The sequence below is a fragment of the Ictalurus furcatus genome, chromosome 17 (genome assembly GCF_023375685.1).
Source record: "Ictalurus furcatus strain D&B chromosome 17, Billie_1.0, whole genome shotgun sequence".
Taxonomy (NCBI): Eukaryota; Metazoa; Chordata; class Actinopteri; order Siluriformes; family Ictaluridae; genus Ictalurus; species Ictalurus furcatus.
The window spans coordinates 13,332,022-13,350,364 of record NC_071271.1 but is presented as its reverse complement, the minus strand read 5'-3'; the positions used below and the strand labels follow the sequence as shown (position 1 = coordinate 13,350,364).

At 40.7% G+C, this 18,343-nt stretch overlaps 1 protein-coding gene across 6 annotated transcripts in view; it reads left to right on the top strand.

The window, feature by feature from the left end:
• The window catches only part of bcas3 (BCAS3 microtubule associated cell migration factor), a 221,795-nt gene that overhangs the window by 132,577 nt on the left and 70,875 nt on the right, over positions 1 to 18,343 (top strand). Inside the window, exon 24 of one of the 6 annotated variants that reach the window (XM_053646449.1) lies at positions 11,638 to 11,985. The exons of the other annotated variants lie outside the window; for them this stretch is intronic. Coding sequence (XP_053502424.1) covers positions 11,638 to 11,651 — 14 coding nt within the window. The 3' untranslated portion in view covers positions 11,652 to 11,985. Of the gene's footprint in view, positions 1 to 11,637; positions 11,986 to 18,343 lie in introns of those variants that run through there. 6 annotated transcript variants of the gene reach the window in all.

The window sequence follows — 18,343 nt, the reverse complement described above, 5'->3', positions numbered from 1 at the left end:
AAATCTCCTTTAGCAAATGAGCGGAAAACAGAGACGTAGACAGCTGTTGCACTCGGACATCTGCGAGACCGTGTCTCGTGATTCACTGTTGTACTGACCCTGTTTTACCCCAGGCTTAACCTATGTTTCTCTGCTCATTCTTTTGTTGTTGTTGTTTGTTTGTTTTGTTTTTTTTGCATGTGTTCGGGCTTTGTTGTCAGGCATTGGACTGAGGGGATTTACCCCCATTTGACACCTCCTTAAACGTGGAGCGGGGCAGTCGGAAAATGCTGTTAGACTTGTCAATTGCTTTTCTGTTTATAAGGACTGTGGGAGGTCTGCAAGCTGAAGGCATGACCAGGCGACCCCAGAAATCTGTCTCCGTGTTTTGTCTTCTGTCATTCCTCAAAAAGTGTTAAAAGCTTCAGCTTGACCTAATGCACTATAATAGAGTACAAAAGGTTGATGATGATGATGATTATTATTATGAACAGTTATAGTAATAATTGCAGAAGTAGTAGCATTTAATTAATTCAAGTATTTGCCTTAGATCAAATCCCAAAGTGTTGTACACAATCTCAAAATAAAAACGGGATTCCAAAACCATGATGCAAGCGGTCAAATAGTAAAATGTTTTTGAAAGAAAATAACTTTAGCACCAAAGCGAGTGATCAGTTTACAGAATCAAAAGGGGAAAAAAATCTCGATCCTCTCATGCTTCAGTTTGATTCATGGTTAAACTAGATTTTCTGCTCTCTCTCTCTCTCACACACACACACACAGATACAGCAGTTTCACTAGTTTTGTGAGTTACTTCCATTGACTAGTGTATTAACACCAATAAATAATTTCCACACCTTAACCTCAGTAACTATAGGAACTTTCAGCAGTTTATTTTGTTTGTTTGTTTGTTTTGTAGTTGGTTTTGGAGGGGGGTGGAATACAGTTTTGTGACCAGCCAAATGCCCTTACAGTCTCAATCTTTGCATATATCTTGGACACACACTTGGATAATATAATCCTTACCATCAGTGACCAATAGAAACTTGTTCAGAGAACAGTTCTCATGTTTTCCTATCACTTGTTCCTCATATAGGACTAAAAACACATTTTTTAAGGAGCAGGCTGAGCCATAGATGTTACTGATTTAGTGACCGATAAGCAGTTGTGCTGTATGGATTATACGCACATGTCATATACGTAGTATTGACTAAGCCCAGTTTTAGTACACTAGGCATTTTCTGTCACTGCTGTTGGCACCGGATGATCAACTTTAATCCTGTGCGTGTTTACTTGCTTCTCACTCCAGAAGCTGACAGCGGTATTGATCCAGTGTTCAGCTTTAGCCGGACACTTCACACATTCTGGATGTAAGCAGTACTCAGAGTTTCCTGGCTTCGGCTCAGCTCGTCTCCTTCTTTTCCTGCCCCGTGCCACTGCAGCTGAACCCTGTGCTTGGGATATTTATAGCCTGGGGCTAAAGCTCTTCTCTCTTCTCATTAGCTGCCAGCGCTTAGTGGTCAGTCCACATAGCTGCTTCTCCAAAAGTGTCACTCGCCTTTTCTCCTCCTCTTCTCGTCTGCTCTCTCAGTGCTGTGGTAACGGCTCCCACCTCAGGCGCCACAGCATGACCCACACAATGCCAGTCTATGTGTGGAGAAGAAGAAAAGAGGAGTGATGTGGTAATAGTGAAGCCTCTGGTGTCTGACAGTTTTTGTGTTACACCACACACACACACGCACACACACTCTTATATATAACTGCACAATGCACTTGAGCTCAGTGATGTATGGATGTTATATACCAAGACACACAAAAGACCTACAAATACTAAGAACAATCCTTATTAAGAGTTTATGAGGAACAGTTTCTCAGAAAGATGAATTACTGTATTGTCAGGTGTAAAACTGAACATGTGTTATGTAAGAAATAAAACACACCAGGGCATGGTGTTACAGAAAATCTATAAATGCCATTGTTGTGTCAAGCATCCCGAAGTTATTATTTTCCAATAACAGCACATCCTAACATTGCTCTCGTACCACCACGATTTGCCAACAATTAAAATTTTTATTATTCATAAATGACACACTTAATTAGTTAGATTTAATAGAGTGGAGGGAAAAAAAAAGATAATTCTTATCACTTATAGCAGCTATAAACTGTTGCTCCTTCACCAGCCTCTCTCTTTTTTTTCCTCTCTTGAACTTAATATGACCAAAAAAAAAAAAAAAAATACACAGCTCGTCAATAACTGAGAAATCGGAAAGCGCCGAGCCTTCTATCTTGAAGACTCTCCCATGGCGGAAAACTTACTGACCGATACAAAGCACAGACACGGGACACTCCTAACATTAATGTTCAAATAAACGTCTCACAGTTTATAATCAACGATTATACATGTTTCTTTGCTCAGTAGTAATAAACATTGAATCTGTTCTATTATTAGATTATATAGCGCATCTCAAGTTCAAGTTCAAGGGGCTTTGTCATTTCAACCACATACAGCTGGTACAGTACACAGTGAAACGAAACAACGTTCCTCCAGGAACACGGTGCTACATAATACAACACACTAACCACATGAGACGGCACACAGCTAAATAAGATCTCCACATTTTTACATAAAGTGCATGTGCAGACATGTGCTACAGCACAGGACAGTACAGTAACTATTAAAACAGGACAGTAGGCACAGTAAGTGACAGTACAGTACACAGTTTTAGTGTGGAAGTGTCTGATATAACAGGCAGTGCAGAAGAGTAACAAGGAGTAACAATATAATCTAAAAATGGTATGAATGTAAACATAACATGCTATGACTGAGTATTTAGCAGATTAGCTTATAGCAAATATGGACATAGCAGTTATTGTGGTAGCAGCCAGGTAAAGTGTATAATAGTGACGTGGCATCTGCCATGTAAGTCCCTGTAAATGAGCTGATACTATAGAAATGATGATGTATTCGAGTGAGCATGTTAATATAAATCTATTATGTGAATTGCTGTCGGAGTTGCTTTTATACAGTCCCTCCAGGGTTTTGCGATCGCCGAAATTAATGCAAACTCGAGGAAACTCCGGAATATTCGGAGGCGCTTGCAATTTTTACAGAATTTACGCAGGTTTTCCACAGATTTGGTCCAAGACGTGTCATGTGGCATTCAGCCAAAGCCCTCTTTGATTCACACGCGTCGAGCACGAGTACAGCTCAAAGGTCTCATTTATCAACGAACATCACTGTGAAAGACCGTGCAAAACAATTTCGTACAATTGCAGTTTCGTCACTTTAAGGAGTTTTCCACAAAATAAGCACAAAAATCTCTCCAAGTTGCATCGCAAATTTTGGAAAAACGCCGCAGCGACATCAAACATCAGTCATATAAAAAGTGTGAGAAATCCTGTATGGACAGCTTCTGACCAGTCAAATTCAAGCTTTTTTTTATTTTTTATATATAATATAATATACTCAGTTTAAATTGATTTAACATGAGCAAACACACAAAGGGTGTGTACACAGCCTGCGCAAGCAGAACCTCTGACTGAACATGTTTCCACACATTCGAAGTGTGATCACTGCAGCATCCTGTCCCTGTCCCTGCAGTGTCTGACCCTGTCTCCTTGCACCTGCGTCCTCAACACAGCCCCTAACTAAATGATGTAGCACATGTGCATGCTTGAAAACGGGTGGCCACCTCACCATTAAACACACGCCTGTTGTTTTTTTTCTTTCTATTTTCGTTATTGTTCTCTACAGGTATATCCTAAAGGAGGCCCTTCCTGCTGTTTTTCTTTTTCTTTTTTTTTTTTCAAGCATGCATATGTCCCACACCACATCATATGTCTCCCTTCATCTTCTTTCATTCCCCATATTTATTTGTCATTCATTGTGTGTAAGAAAGGAAGGGAGAGGAGATGTGAGGAGAGGAGTGACGCAGCCAGCTCAGCTCAGACGTCTGCACTCCTGATTCACAAGGTTAGAAATGCTAGTGCCAGAACATGGAGTCATCACTGTTATAGCGTTCATTAATGATCAGAAATCCTCAAGCTCTGTTCTCAGAAATGGACCATGACTGGAGTGCTCGTGTAGAGTCAGGCTGGGATTATTTCCCCCTGAGTCAGAGTATTCACTGGTCTGTTAAAGTCTTCAGCACAACCCACTTTTATTTGTCTCTCAGTATTTTAGTGTTTTATACTGTAAATATGTGTATCTAATTTAGCTCTAACCAATAGACCCAGTGCTGTCGACTGTAACGTTGTGTTTATTGTTCATGAATGTTGTATGTCAATCTCAAATAGGCTAATAAAGAATTTGAGAAAAAAACCTTTTCACCTGCATTGTACAATCTCTAGTCGCTGTACAGTACATGTTCATTCAGGTATGTAATTTGCACAACAACAAGGGGCGAATGCTGCATTATTCATGCACTGAGCTCTGCTACATTTAAACTTCATAATCACCAGCAGGCTCAGGTTGAGGTAGGGACAGTCGTTTTAATGCATAATTGACCTAATACATCTGTCCTTGTCTGTCGATGCCCTTACTGACACTCCACATAAGAGGTGTAAAACATACTCCCATGATGTTAGCGATCCATCTTAAACTAACACTTATATCTGTAATGAGTGGATCATTACATATAGTGTTTGTTTGTTTGTTTGCACTTTAACTGTCTCAGAGTTTGGCAGTGACTAGCTGGGTAAACAACACCGGCGTGTGAACTTTGTTCTCTGACTAGGACAGGAGGCGTAAAAACAGAAACGAACAGCATGTGATTGAGGAGTGCTGACAGCACCGAGCTTCTCTAGGACTCGTGCAGCCTGTTACACATCAGCTCTGCCCAACATGTCGCTCTCTGTAAACCATCCCAGCGGTAGCCTGTGACCAGAAGCTGTCATTTGTTTAGATAAACCTTATGATATAGGATTTTATTCGTTTTGGCTTCACATGATGGCACACGCCAATTATCAGCCCGCTCGTACTCGCTACCGCACTTTGTAATCAGCTCCAACAATTATACCATTGAAAATATGCACTGATTGCTCTCCGTGTGTATTTTGGACCGAGCGGCCGAGCCAAAAACAATACCGGTCAAAACAAAGCAAGGGTTACGCGGACTCACAATAATTTGCACCGCCTTTGAAGTGTCCAGTCCCGAAATTACAGTGCTGCCATAATGAAGTATTGCCATGCAATTACCCAGCAGTTTAGTGCACAGAGCCACAGAGCAGTGAAAGTGCAATGGGGTGTTGGGAGCAGAGGGCAGGCGCTGAAACTCGAGAGGTAGCATGCTGTTTTTCTGTGAGTGTTTGGTGCACTGTGTGTGTGTGTGTGTGTGTGTGTTTATGGTTGTGCTACACCCTGTGATGCGTGTTTGGCTTCGTGCTGGGTGGCCCTCACCTGAGGTGGCCAGGCCTGATGAATTATGAAGTGGTTGCAATCTCGTTAATATTGCAGCAGCAAACATACAGCATACTGGCACCAGCCTGCATGTTAACAAACGATGCATTTTTAATTAACGCTCAGCTTTGATTGTTGATTTGGACCATGGAACAATGTAGCAGAAAAGTAGGTGATGAGTTATTTCTGGTGCCCAGGTACCACCAGGGCTTTAAAAGTTTCACTTAGCTGCTCTTATACATTGTGTCTCTTGGCTCGGCCCTATGGACTAAATTATGGAGGAGCGATGTGAAGTGCTACAGATGGACCACAGATTTGGGAATGGCTTGTGTCTGTGTTTGTTAAACTGTCCTGTAGTGGGATTAAGTAAGGAATAAAAACACTTTGTGGTGTTTCAGGGAAAATGGCCGTGCCATGGTTGTGTGATGCTGTTGCTACCCTGAAGACGTTCGTTCCTCGTATGCCACAGCAGTTTGCTTATTACAAATGATTAATAAGTTGTTAATGAATAACACATCATGCTTCTTAAATGTTTATCCATCCATTTTCCATACCGCTTATCCTACACAGAGTCATGAGCCTGGAGCCTATCCCAGGGAACTCCAGGCACAAGGCGGGGGACACCCTGAATGTGGTGGCAACCCATAGCAGGGCACAATCACACACCCATTCACACATTACAGACAATCTTTTAAACGCTAATCAGCCTACAACGCATGCCTTTGGATTGAGGGAGGAAACCGGAGTACCTGGAGGAAACCCCCGAAGCAAAGGGAGAACATGCAAACTCCGCGAGACGCAATGCAGAGGCGGGATTTGAACCCCCAACCTCGGAGGTGCGAGGAAAACGTACTAACCACTAAGCCTTAAATGTTTATACTTACATTTAATGTTGTGCAATGTCCATGAGATTGTCTCACATGTCGATCCCTCACCGGCTTTTCAAATTTTTCTCTCTCCTCTGTCCGGAAGACTTTCCCATGACTGAAAACTTACTGACACTGGAGACTCTTTCCATAAATCTTAATTAAATGTCTCTGTACGGAAAGCTTCACTGTCTCAATGTTGATCTATTTTATTTGTCCAATAACAACATTTCTTTTTAATCTGTTTATTATTAGTATTAGATTATGTGGTGTGTCTACCATACAAGTCCCTGTGTACGAGTTGTTACTATCAAAACGTTAACGTATTAGAATGAGATATTTATTAATATACACCTGTTGTTTGAATTGCAGCCAGCGCTAGTGTCATAGCCGTGCTGGTGTAGAAAATAAGAACATATTCAGATTTGAGAATTCAACAGCGCTGTGGTATAAGGAGTAATGTTATTCAGGAAGCCATGGAAACACTAGTTACTCATCATGGGCAGTTGACTCTGTGCTGGCAGGGTTCCACCCCTCCACTTCCAGCGGCTTTGATTAAAAGCATACCCAGAGATGTGATGAGCCCCATAGTCATGTGACCTGTAGTAGACATACTACTTGATCTCCAAGTTGTGCAACACTGCTTTAGCTCCGAATTCTTGCTTCTAATTCCAGTGTAGACCTCTTACACGTAATTTAACGCCATGTTTCGCTATCGTAAGTGACTGAACACTGTTATGTGACATTGTGTTTGCACTATCATTAGATGATAGTTAACCAGGATAATCCCTGACTGCAGCATTAAGTGATTTCACTCCCACTTCTTTGGAGTCAGCTCTCTTATTTTTTCCACTCCAGTGCTAGTGTGTCAGGCCATGCAGAACCACAGAGGCTAGCATTTACACCCACCATCACTTCTTTCACTCGGTGCTCCAGCGCTAGCGTGCTAGCAGTGCGAGGGTCAGGCCCTGAGCGCGGCCAGCTGAAATGAGATACATGCCCTGCTCAGGGACGGGAGCGGGGTCAGCAGCTGGTGGAGGATATGGCAATCATTTATAAAAATATGCTATCTCAAGCCCACAAAAACAAAAGCCCCGAACCCAACAGCTGGGAAGGGTTGGGAGTAGCCCCAAGGCTGGCAAGTTCCCTTCCAGATGGAGAGGTTAGTCCGGGGCTAGCCAGGCCGCTCCACTTAAACTTCCGATTCCCATTAGGTGGAGAGAAGATTGCAGGGGAAGGGAAGAGGAAGAAAAGCAATGAGCATGACTGCTCTGTTTTTTCACCCTGCTTAATCAAATAAAGCAGGAAGCTTCCGAGACGGAAGAATTGTGTTTATTGATATTTGCACACACTCTGTGTTGTTTGTTTTAAAAGTCTTCTCAATCATTGTGAAATATTGCAAGTTTTTTTTTTTACTTGCCTGTGTTTGAACCTTTTCTTTTCTCGGGAAGTTGCGTAAAGGCTGTCTTATTTTTTTCATTAACGTTCCAATTTATTTAAATTGAGCCACTGGGAACTTTCCACTGACTGTGCTTCTACTGCAAGTAAATTACCAAGCCCAGGTCAATTTATAGTAATAGCAGGCATTGGATTAAATAGCTGTATGGAGCAGGTCTTAAATAAAAATTGATGAGCCTCTCTACTCTTGTGTTGATGTGACACTCAGCTCAATGTAGGAGTATTAGGGTCCTGTTTTGGGTATTGTGTTACCCCGGGCTCAATTTGGCTCTGTTAAAAAGTGCAGTTGCATTTTTTTGGGGGTGCGTCAGAGCCTGACAAGCGATCCCTGGATTTGCCCTTAATAAGAGAAATGTACACATGGAAGCCCTGGGAACAGATTCACTGTGCACTATATAATGAAGGTGAGTGAAACCATGCCAAAAGCTAGTAACCTCGTACAGTGAGGTTGACACGGGGTCCACACAACCTGACAACTGTTTTTTTGGAGAGGACATGTGATATTCATTGAAAAGCACTACTAAGGTTAACTGTAAGGGGACAGAGCGCTGATGTATTAAGCTCCATGTAGCCGGTGAGGATGTGATCACCATTAGGCACCATTATACACCATTACTTATAACTGTATATGGCAGGAGAAGGCCACGGCCAAAAACATTAGTGCGTTCTCATACACCCAGCAGCTGCCTTGTTCACTTCATTATTTGAGAAAATATAAAGCAGTCCATAAAAATAACTTCCTGTATCACACTCCTTTTGAAACCTTTTCACTAACTAAGGGGAAATGCACACATGTAAGAGTGGCAGGCTGGGAAAACCTTTCACATGGTCAAATTTGGACATTTTCTGCTGAAAACTACAGGTTTTCCGGAATTTACATTTATGGCATTTAGCAAGACGCCCTTACTTACATTACATTTCACTTATATTTATCTCTCTTTTTTTTTTTTTTACACAACTGAGCAGTTGAGGGTTGAAGGCCTTACTTAAGGACCCCGCTTGGTGCTGCTGGGATTTAAACTCAAGACCTTCCGATCAGAATGTCTTATCCACTGAGCTACCACGCAGTGGTGTATTTTGTTTGCATGTACAGTTGTGCTTGAAAGTTTGTTAATTTTATTTATATATATATATAATGTACACACACACACATAATTATGACCTAAAATGTCATCAGATTTTCACAGAATTCCTAATAGTTGACAAAGAGAACCCAATTAAACAAATGAGACAAAAAATATAATACTTGGCCATTTATTTATTGAAGAAAATGATCCAATATTACATTTCTGTGACTGGCAAAAGTATGTGAACCTTTGCAGCTAAACGTATCCGGTAACTGCTGATCAGTCCTACACATCGGTTTGGAGGAATTTTAGCCAGTTTCTCAGTACAGAACAGCTTCAAGTCTGGGATATTCGAGGGTTTCTCACATGAACTACTCACTTCAGGTAATTCAACAACATTTCTATTGGATTTAGGTCAGGACTTTGACTTGGCCATTCCAAAACATTAACTTTATTCTTCTTTGGCCATTCTTTGGTAGAACAACTTATGTGCTTAGGATCGCGGTCTTGCTGCATGACCCACCTCTTAAGAGTCAGTTCTTGAGATTCATTCTTGTCTGTGTGATCTTTAGCAAATGCAGATGGGCAGCAGTGTTCTTTTTAGAGAGCAGTGATGTTCTCCTTGCAACTCTGCCATGCACACCATTGTTGTTCATTGTTCTCCTGATGATGGAATCATGAACATTTACATTAACATTGCTTAGAAGTTACTCTGGGTTCCTTTGTGACCTTGTGGACTATTACACGTCTTGCTCTTGGAGTGATCTTTGTTGGTCTCCACTCCTGGGGAGGGTAACAATGGTCTTGAATTTCCTCCATTTGTACTCAATCTATCTGACTGTGGATTTGTGGAGTCCAAACTCTTTAGAGCTGGTTTTGTAACCTTTTCCAGCCTGATGAGCTTCAACAACTCAGAAATCTCCTTTGTTGGTGCCATGATACACTTCCACAAACATGTGTTGTGAAGATCAGACTTTGATAGATCCCTGTTCTTTAAATAAAACTGGACACTCATTCACACCTTTTATCATGCCAATGATTCGAAACACCTGACTCTAATTTCACCTTCAAATTAACTGCTAATCCTAGAGGTTCACATACTTTTGTCACTCACAGATATGAAATATTGGATTATTTTCCTCAGTAAACAAATGAACAAGTATAATATTTTTGTCTCATTTGTTTAACTGGATTCTCAGTGTACTTTTAGGACTCGTGTGAAAATCTGACGATGTTTTAGGTCATATTTATGCCGACAGATAGAAAGTTTTAAAGGGTTCACAAACTTTCAAGCACCATTATATATGACCGAGAAGTAAAGTTACAGCATTTTCAAATCTGTTTACCCCCAAACAAAGAAAAGGGAGGCTGAAAAAAAATCACTTTTTGTTCCAATTCTACTGAAAGATGCCATGCCAACCTCTACATTTGCAGGATAATCTGTTTTTGTAACACATTACTGGGAAATTGTATAGAATTATACGTTTCTCATGGGAGCTGAGTTATCACTTTGATCATCAGCGTAATCTACGTCTGTCTCTTTCTCATCACCCGAGGTAAAAGTCACTCATGGCATTTAAACACGAGCCTCATCGTTGTCTCTTTACATGTGGAGAAATAATCGCTGCAGTCTGTGCTGTGGGCTAAATCCCTTGTTATTAATGCCTTTTTATTAGGTTGTTTAGACATTTGAAGACTTTGTCCTCTGTCATCTGGAGTGTGTAATGTCCTACGTTCTTGTCTAAATATTTCTGAGCCACATCAATCTAAACTCGCAAAAGACATTTAAGACAGCTTTCAGAAGTCCAGCATTCATTGCATTTGAATAGAAACTCGGTGCTTTAACCCACCAAGTGTGGTTTCTGTAAGCAGGTGAAGACAGAGCTGGGGAGTAACGTGCTATATTTACTTAAGTAACTATTTGAAGAAAAAAAAGTTAGACTTTTAAGAGTAGGTTTAACTGTCCATACTTATACTCTTATACAGAAACATCTGTAGTTGTAATAATTAGTTTATATCACGTATAATGAGGTCGTGAGTCTCACGATACACTGCAGTGGTCTGAATGTGGACACAACACTCTTTTAGTGGCTCAGTCCTGGAGAGGAGGAAGAAGCGAGCATGTTGAGGGAGGCAGGACACACACACACACACACACACACACACATACTAACACACACAACCACTCACTCTCTCTCTACACACACTTTCTCTTCTGTTCTGTTCCCTAGTCTGTTCTTTTGTTCTCTGTTGTCTAGTTTAAATGCAGATACTGACAGGTTTGTGTTGTTAACGTGTTAAGACCGTCAACCGTTGGGAAAATATTAGTTTATTGGTGTGTGTGAGATTTTGTGTTGAAAATGACAGGGTCTGTGTTATTGTACCCATCACAGGACTGGGATCTGCCTCTTCATCTTGAACCCAGGTTTAATATCATGTAAACACAACAGACAGACTTTCATGTGACTCCATGTAGTCCGAGATTCAGGGTTTTCCCTTCCTTTTAATCAGATCCGAAATAACTAGTAACTTACTGCTTGAGTAGTTTTCTTATCGGATACTTTATTACCTTTACTCAAGTAATTATTAACATTATGACTTTACTGTTACTTGAGTAATTATTTTTATAAGTAGTTTTATTTGTTCTTGAGTAAACGTTTTGGCGACTCTACCCACCTCTGGGTGCAGAGTAAAACAGTCAGTCCGAGAGCGCCAGAGAGACACCCTCAGCACACTTCCAAGCCGAACTCTGGCGGTTTTCGACTGCAGCGAGAACATGATTCGAGCCGGAATTAAACTGAATACAGAAAGTGAACTAAACAAGCTGTATATTATAGGTTTGGGCTTTTTTGTTGTTTGTTTTTTTTAGATGTGAGCTGCTGAACTGGCATACAAAGCACAAACTGAGCCAAAGCACAGAGCTGGAGTGCTGCAGAAATATTGTATGCTCATGATATCTGGAGGAAGAACCATAAAAAAAAAAGAGAATGCAAAATTTATGATGTTTGAAACTACGTGTATATTATTATTTAATCTTTTGTTTAGCACCGCTTCCATGTTCCATCTCAGATTTGTACACATGCTGCCAAAGTTTTGTTAATGTTTTCTGTCATAATATTTCTGACCAATAAATAAGAGTATTATGAGTATGCTTTTAGTCCTGCTGTTTCCAGCACTTTTTTTTAATTAGATGGAACTAAATCAAAACAAATAACAAACAAAAGCATAAATATCAGTTTCACTCTGATTCTAATTAAGCAAATGGACTCATGGGTAGGAAAGCTCCCTAAGATACTTAACACTCTGTTACATAACAGTGTAGCTGTATTTATTGTTGTCAGTGAAGGTGTCCAGAGCAGTCAGTTTGCCTCCTTGTGGATTTGAAATGAAATTAATGAAGCTCTGGGAACTGTATGATTCCAGGTACATGATCTTTAAACTCCAACGTTGTCATCTAGTCACACGTCAGATCCGATTCATAAATGTACAAAAACCCATGACCATCTAAGCAAAAACATTTTACCACACATTCAAACACATGTTAACTGACATGAAATAATAAGCCCTTGTGTGTGCCGGTGTGATGCTTCAGACACGCAGCTCTGGTACAATGAGACACTTTGTCAGAGCACTGATATTTCTGGTGCAGTGTGACCTGCTTGTCTGTATGCCTTTTTTTTTTTTGCCAGGGAGTCGTGAGAAAGACAAATCTCTCTCTCACTCACTCTTTCTCTTTTTGCCAGTCTCTATCTTCACGCCTCCCCCACACACACACTCCATGCATGTGACTGCGCGTGTCCATGTGAGTGTGTGCCGTGGTGTGTTTGTCTTGTGATGCACGCCAGTCTCCGTATGGTTGACTACCTGATCCTTCAGTCCCCCTGGGCCCTGAGCGCACCAGCACAGCTCGGGGTTGTGACCTCGGGGCCTGTCGGGGTCACAGCGGCGGCCAGCGGGGGCAGGCATTACAGGCCCATTACTGCAGGAAATTGAAAACACGGAGCCCGGCTCAGACACAAGTCGCCTGCGCACTGACGCCATTTGTAGGGCCTAATTGTGCTGTAATTAAGACAAACCTGGAGGAAGATGGAGCAAGTGCCTGAGGCAAGAGGAAGGTCAGAGAGAAATGGGCAGAGGAAACCGATCATCACATTTCACACGCAATGAAACAATCTCACAGTGTTAAACTGTGCAAATGTGTGTGTGTGGGAGGTTAGGCCTTTTGTTTTGTGTTTCTTTTCTCTTTTTTTCCTCTTTCTCTTCAGTCATGTTCCTGTTCCTCTTGTTATTGGTTTTTGGTTGTTTTTGTTTGTTTTGTTTTTTTTTTTTTGTGGGGGGGTCTTATATTGGGTATTGGCAGAAGGTTAATTCATCGCAATTTTAAGACTCATTTTCAATTTTACAGCAGTGTCATCTTATAGTTTAGTAGTTTAGTCATCATGCCTGTGTAGCAAAAGATTCACAGAACTGATTCAAATGGCAGGCTTTAGCCTGGATAATGAAATCGACCATCACTGTGTTTATTCCAGTCAGCTTCAATTAGGATAAAGAGTGCCAAGGCTCATCATTGTTTCTAACCCTCTAACGCTAACGCTAAAGATTTTCACTCTTCACCATATTCTCACTGCAGACAGTTTAGGCTTAGCATTTAGCAGCAATATAGCAGCCACCTGAAAACTATAACCCTCCTGCTTTTTTGGCTAAAGCAGCAGTCAGACCAAACATGAATAAAATGAAACATGAAAAAAGCCAATTCACTGAAGGGGGAAAGGAAGCAGGATGTGAAAGACATGCATGTTTGTTTAGTGCATTGCATTCATTCATTTTTCATTTCGATATGAAAATGAGAACTATTTTAGTTTTTTCTTGGCATATACTACAATAGGAAATCAGTTCAATTTTTTTCTGTTGGCCTTTTTTTAATGGTTTCTATTTGTTTCACCACACAAAGCCCACTTTCATTGTGCTGCTATTGTACATGCTGTTATATCAGGTTAAGATGTGTACTTTGTTTTCAGAAATAAACTTTGCGTTTAAAATATTCTTAAATTTCAGCACCTGGAAAATCCTGCTGAGTTTCCAGCCACTGTGTTATTCTCCTAGGCCACCACCCTGCTGCTTTAAAAACAAATAATAATAACACCGTCAGCGATATTAGCAGTACATCAGGCACTAAATCTTTAATTCCCTCTAAATTCTTTAATTCCCTTTAAATCCCTCTTTTTGCTAACTGGTAATTGCTGATACACACATTAATCTCTCTCTCTCTCTCTCACACACACACACACATATATATATATATATATATATATATATATATATATATATATATATATATATATATATATATATATATATATAAAAATATATATATAATGTGGTGGATTGTTTGGTGGAGTTGCTAGTGTGCTTAGGATCATTATCCTGTTGAAAGGTTCACTTTTGGTTCAACTTTCGGACAGATGGCTTCACGTTATCTTCAAGCACTCTTTGATATGATGCAGAATTCATAGTTGAATCAATGAATGCATGCTGTCCAGTCACTGAGACGGTGAAGCAACCCAAACCATAACATTTCCACCACCGTGCTTCACAGTTGGTATGAGTTGCTTCTCCTGAAGAGCTGTCTTTGGTCACCGCCAAATATGTCTGCTGTTACTGTGGCCAAACCACTCTATCTTTTATCTTTGCCTAAATGCTCATTGGCAAACTGTAGTCTTGCAAAGGCTTTTTCCTGGCACGCCTCCCATGCAGATCAAATTTGTTCAATCTCTTTCTGATTGTAGAAGCATGCACTTGGACACCAACAGTTGCAAGACTTGCTAGCAGATCCTTTGGTGGAATTTTGGGGTTCTTCGAGACTTCTTTTTGCATCAGATTGTCTGCTCTTGTGCTCAATTTGCTGGGATGGCCAGTCCTAGACAAGTTGGCAGTCGTTTGAGATCTGTGCCATTTGTAGATGATTTTCCTTACAGTGGAATGATGTATTTTAAATAATTTGGAGATCTTTTTAAACCCATTGCCAGACTCATAGGCATCCACAACCTTTCTTCTGAAATCATTAGATCTTGGCGTGATAACACCACACACCTCAATAACAAAGGGAACACCAGACACTAGATATGAGAGGGATATAAAAAAAGACAGATTCCACCTGCACTCCCTAAGCAGGTTCTAATCACTGGCACCCAGTCCTGAACACCTGATTCTAATTTTTATGGATTTGAAGGTGTGATAAATGATGGAGTGTACTTTTCCATGTGACTGATCTGTTGTTTTTTTTTTGTTGTTGAATTAAATTGTGAAAATTACAACAAAATCTCAATTTTATGTCATTTGATAGAGTGTATCATCTTTATTAATACACACTGTTTCAAAGAGGATCAAATGTTTGTAATGATATATTTGGACAAGCCATATACATACAGTTATGTGAAAAAGCGTTTTATGTTGTATTTCATTTGAAGGGTGGAGGCAAATACTTTTCCAAAGCACAGAGTACATATGTGCATGCAGTACAAGTTACATTATATAAATGTATAAGTTGATAGATATATTTCTTTATTTTGAAATGAAAGATGAATGAGCATAGCGTAGTCGGATACGGTTACTTTCATTCCATACCAACTTCAACTGTGTGAACTTTGACCTGTGAATCCACAAGCCTCTGGTTTGTGAGCCAGTAGAAAACAAGGGGGGAATTATCATCTCTTTGGCCAGTAAAAATGGAGTAACTGTTTGTTATTAAGTAATAGTCACACCTGATTTTTTTTCCCCCCCTCTGTTTCTTTACTGTTGCTTGGTGCATATCTGAAAAATAAATTCTGTCTCATCTGCTGACATACACTAGTGTTTTGTGGTAAAATTCAGTTTCGACTCCCTGCCTGATAGGATTTTCTTGTTAGCAATGTTGGCACCTCTATCAATGTCCTGTGCTTCCTTGTTTATAAGTTTGATAAAGTTAATCATTTAGGTGAATAGGGCCCTGGTGATTGAAAACAAACAGGCAGTCATATGGCTGAGGGGCAGTTCTGAGCTGTGTGTGTTTGTGCCTTTGGCCTCCGCAGCTCTGGGCCACCCTGTAAACAGACACCTATCAGCAGCTGGACACTTGGCAGCAGAACAGGCCTGCATGTGGAGAACACTGACCCCACCGACTCCCTGTCTCCCCACACACACACAAACACACAGAGCTGTGTGCATCGTCTCACTCCCCACCCCAGTTTGACCGTGACTCGTCCTGACTCCTGCAGTGACAGACAGCGTGATGTTTACTGGCTCTCCGGAAACCTCCTCAGGAAGAGTGCCTCTCCCCACTTCCAAATTTGTATTTTTAAATCAACACTTACTTCAGTTTATTTGTGCCTCACAACAAGCCAGCAAGATTTATTGTGTCCTAATCTAAAGAGAGTGTCTCAGTTTCCGAAAGTAAAGTGCTTAAGATGTCTGTAAGAATGTAAACGGATTGTGGTAGAAATTATACAAGAAGAAATAGCAGTGATCTCTTAGTCAAAATGTTTTCACTGAAGAGCAGTTGGGAGTCTCTCGAGCCTTGCCAGGAAAACACTCAAACTTATCTTCCTTCCTCTGGGCTCTTGTTCCAGACCTTCGACTGGCGTGGTTAATCTTAACACACTTTTTAATTACTGCTCATGAAATGAGTCCAGGTTGATCCAGTACCATGTCTTGCCACACTGAGAGGTGAATAACTCGCGTTTACTTGAGTTTCATGTTTACTGCCTTCTCTGAATCTACGCGTTCCTAAGAAGCTGGTGAAGTTTCACAGTTATTCATGAGGACCTAAATCCGAATTTCATTCCATGCCTTTGTCTGTAATTATTTATAGAGTACATCGATAATGCCTTGCATGTGGTCTGTCCTCTCGCCATGTTCCTGGCGCAGATCATCACTCGGAAACAAGCTCAGCTTTATCATCACTGCCAACACGTCTCTAATGAAGGCCTACACCAAATCACCAAAAGCCGCTAGAGGCTCACAAATTACAGCCTGTGCCTCTAGCAACTTAATGCCACTCACCTCCTGACTTTTTGGTACAGCTAAAATTAGGTTCAGGCTTTCGAACAGTCCATAATTACTAGGATAACGATACAGCATATTGTATTGTACTGTTCAATTTGAGACTCTCGATTCAATACATCTGAGTGCTGAACAAAACATTCAACAGACTGCATAAAAACTATGCTATTCATAAAATACCGCTTTTATTACAGGAGATGTACTAAACATTTAATCAAGCCCACGCTTCCTCTTCTGAACAAGTAGCTTCCACTTTGTCTGGAATCAGGACATTTTCAAATAGATTCTTTTCCTAAGCAGAACATTTTTCACGTACTAATACACTAGCATGCTAGCTCGAGAGATGCCTCTCCAGTCAGCCTGGAACTGGAAGATTCCCCCAAATCTTTAATGTCTAGTGTATGAGAGGGCTTCCCAATAAGTTACAACACTGACGTCCAATAAGTGGTGGACCAGAACATTACAGTGTCCCGAATCTGCCAAATAATGTGTGAAATACACTAGAGCTAATACTGCGAACATGGCCAACATCAGGTGTTCTTTCCTTGCTGATTCCATCCCTGTTAAGGAAATCACTGTGCCGACTGAACACATCTAAGGCTACAAAGAACTACATGACTTTGAAAGCACAACTAGTTAACAGATGAATCATAAAAGCTCTGTGCATCAGTCACACTCCATTGTGAAGTTTTTGCTGTATCAAATTTGTATCATAACAGGACACCACTGTATTTTACCTTATCATATTTGAATTTTGTGCATCGTTACACCCCTAATGATTGCTTCCTTGTGACAGTGAGCTTTGGTCAGTGTCTAGTGTCAAACTCAAAATGTAGAGGTGTGTGCAGGATTGTTTTTAGTTCCACCCCCTCCTTCCTAGCCCTGAAATTATTGTATCTGTCTGTGATATTTTCTAATGTGCTTAGTTGGTTCTGTTTCTGAAATACAAGGAATTTGTCATTTAAACTACATGAACCCATACCAGGATAAAGAACTTACTGAAAATGACTGAACGAATGAAAGAAAAGTCCAATTTATAAAAAAATGGTCTCACTTTGTCCCGGAAGCTTAATATCTGACCACCCGCCCACATGATCGTAAAAAAACACCCACACCTGTGACTCTTTTTTTCCACATTGGGATCCCAGTCCTGATACACACTTCTACATAAGCTTCTTCAGACTGTGTTGGTGTGAATAAGAAGACTGATTTCTCAACCCCTCTGCCTCTCTGAGTTACAGCATGTCATAAGATGACCCCCCACCTACCCAAACAACCACTTAACCTAAAACGCCAGCCAGTCTACTAAACTGTCCGCCCAGTTTCAGTGGTGGGAGACGCGTGTTTATTTCATCTCCTCGTGTTAAATGTCACGCACATAGAGACAGGCACGCAAACACACATACACAAAGGGCTCAGTGAGGACACAAGTGGCTTTTTCTTATCTCTAAGAATGTGAAAAATGTGTAATACAGGCTGATCTGAATTTGATTAAAGTGAGGAAGTTTACAGAGGGGGTGAAGTTTGATGAGAAGACC